This window comes from Colobus angolensis, unplaced genomic scaffold (genome assembly GCF_000951035.1).
Source record: "Colobus angolensis palliatus isolate OR3802 unplaced genomic scaffold, Cang.pa_1.0 Scaffold212, whole genome shotgun sequence".
NCBI lineage: Eukaryota > Metazoa > Chordata > Mammalia > Primates > Cercopithecidae > Colobus > Colobus angolensis.
The window spans coordinates 5,029,637-5,032,005 of NW_012115289.1; the positions used below are offsets into that span (position 1 = coordinate 5,029,637).

Genomic DNA, 2,369 nt, shown 5'->3' on the forward strand with positions numbered 1-2,369 from the left:
CTAGGTCTTACTAGTTTAGTCATCTTGATCCTTAGGCTGTTCTCTTGTAGGTAAGCCATACAAAAATTGTCAGACTCTCTAAGATCCAGAGTAATCTGAGATCATTGTTTTATAAATTATAGATATAAATACCATCATTATTCTTAACAATATATTTTTTTATGCACTGCATTGGCAATACTTTTACAGACAGTTTTACTTGATTAAGCTTGAATCCAGTACACAAAAGGCAATGAGTACTTAGAAAACTGCAGTTGTAAAAGAAAATTAAGTGGTCATGAAATTACAATGTAAAATAAATTGTGGTTTTAACTTGACTTTTTCATTATGGAAAAACATGCTTAATCTGCTGTTCTTGCTTTAGGGAACTTAGCAGAGAGCAAGTGCTATTTGATAACAGTTACTCCAGTATATGCTGACGGACCAGGAAGCCCTGAATCCATAAAGGCGTACCTTAAACAAGCTCGTAAGTCCAAACTCACTTCTTTGAAAAAAAAAGTTTAGGGCTTTGTATTAACAAACACATTTTATCACTTTTGAATAAAGATGTATCTCATATGTTCAAATAATTTTATGACAAGGAAATTTTACTAGATTCTTAATGATTTTCAGTTAGCAAATGTGTTTACTTTCTTACAGCACCTTCCAAAGGACCTACTGTTCGGACAAAAAAAGTAGGGAAAAACGAAGCTGTCTTAGAGTGGGACCAACTTCCTGTTGATGTTCAGAATGGATTTATCAGAAATTATACTATATTTTATAGAACCATCATTGGAAATGAAACTGGTAATAAAACTGTATCAGTTATAAAGAATCAGTTATTTTTTCCTTAAGCTTTTAAGTACTAATTGAAGTCTGTTCTTATGTTATACATCTTATTGTAGTATACTGGCCTCAGGAGACACCTGAGAATTTGCCTTATGGTTGTTTTCATGGATTTATTTAAAAGGTACTCCATTGTGCTTTAGAACATAAAATTATGTCAGAACATTGTAAACGTTGTTTTCTGACAAAAATACTTTGCTTCTTTTTTGATACTTTCACAACACCGAATATAGGCCAGATAAGCAAAAGCATTGAATAGTTGAATGAAGCACAGTTCTTTATTTCTTCCAGCTGTGAATGTGGATTCTTCCCACACAGAATATACATTGTCCTCTTTGACTAGTGACACTTTGTACATGGTACGAATGGCAGCATACACAGATGAAGGTGGGAAGGATGGTCCAGAATTCACTTTTACTACCCCAAAGTTTGGTAAGAAATAATGAAGTTTGGTTTTTTCTTTCTCAAACTTAGATTAGAAATGAACTTAGTTTATGTGCTAAAATTGTGTTAAAAAGTACGTCTTTGGAGTCATCATGATTTTTATATTATGTGGCTTTGGTTGGTTGTTTCTTTATAGAAAGTGTTATTCCTCACCTTTTTGGTATTTTATTAACTTCTTCTGACTGTATTCAGCTATACTGAAAATCCCAAAAGAATTCGTGTATCTTTCCAAGTGGAACACGGTTCATTTTTTTCACTGGTTTGGGTGTGTTCTTCCCTTCTCTATCCTCATTTCTTTCTTTTATAGACAGATTACTTGAAGGACTAGTCCACTTTATAACCTTTACTTCCATACCTCCCACTCAGTCTTTAACATACTGAAATTAGGGGTCCAGCCCTACCCCTGCACTGAAACCTCTCTGGTGTCACTCAGAAGACCTCTTGATCATCATATCTACTGCATGCTTTTTAGTTTTCATCTTTTTTCTATTTTTTTTTTGGAGGCAAGGTCTTATTCGGTCGCCCAAGCTACAGTGGAGTGCAGTGGCATGAACATGGCACACTGCAGCCTTGACTTCCTGGGCTCAAGTGATCCTCCTACCTCAGTTTCTCAAGTAGCTGGGACCAGCGCCACCACATCCAGCTAGTTTTTTTAATAGAGATGGCTGGTCTCGAACTCCTGGGCTCAAGTGATCCTTCTGCCTTGGCCTCCTAAAGTGCTGGGATTACAGACATAAGCCACTGCCTCCAGCCTTTCTATTCTTTTCAGCATTTGACTCTGTTGGCCTTCCATCCTTGAAACTCCCTCCTCCCTTGGGTTTTCTAACCATACTTTTTCTACTAGTGCAGTCTCCTGAGTCTCCTTTTTCTCTGTTGTTTTCTTCTCATTCTCCTTTTTTGCTTTTCTTTTTTTTTTGAGACAGAGTCTCGCTCTGTCACCCAGGCTGGAGTGCAGTGGTGCAGTCTTGGCTCACTGCAACCTCCACCTCCCAGGTTCAAGTGATTATTCTGCCTCTGCCTCCCAAGTAGCTGGGACTACAGGCACGTGCCACCATGCCTGGCTAATTTTTTGTATTATTTTAGTAGAGATGGGGTTTCAC

The 2,369-nt window shown here is 37.3% G+C and overlaps 1 protein-coding gene across 1 annotated transcript in view; it reads left to right on the top strand.

Annotated features, from left to right (window-relative positions):
- Positions 1-2,369, top strand: part of IL6ST (interleukin 6 signal transducer) — a 46,146-nt gene that overhangs the window by 35,708 nt on the left and 8,069 nt on the right. Inside the window, exons 10-12 of the mRNA XM_011942928.1 lie at positions 365-466; positions 640-786; positions 1,117-1,257. Coding sequence (XP_011798318.1) covers positions 365-466; positions 640-786; positions 1,117-1,257 — 390 coding nt within the window. The remainder of the gene's footprint in view (positions 1-364; positions 467-639; positions 787-1,116; positions 1,258-2,369) is intronic.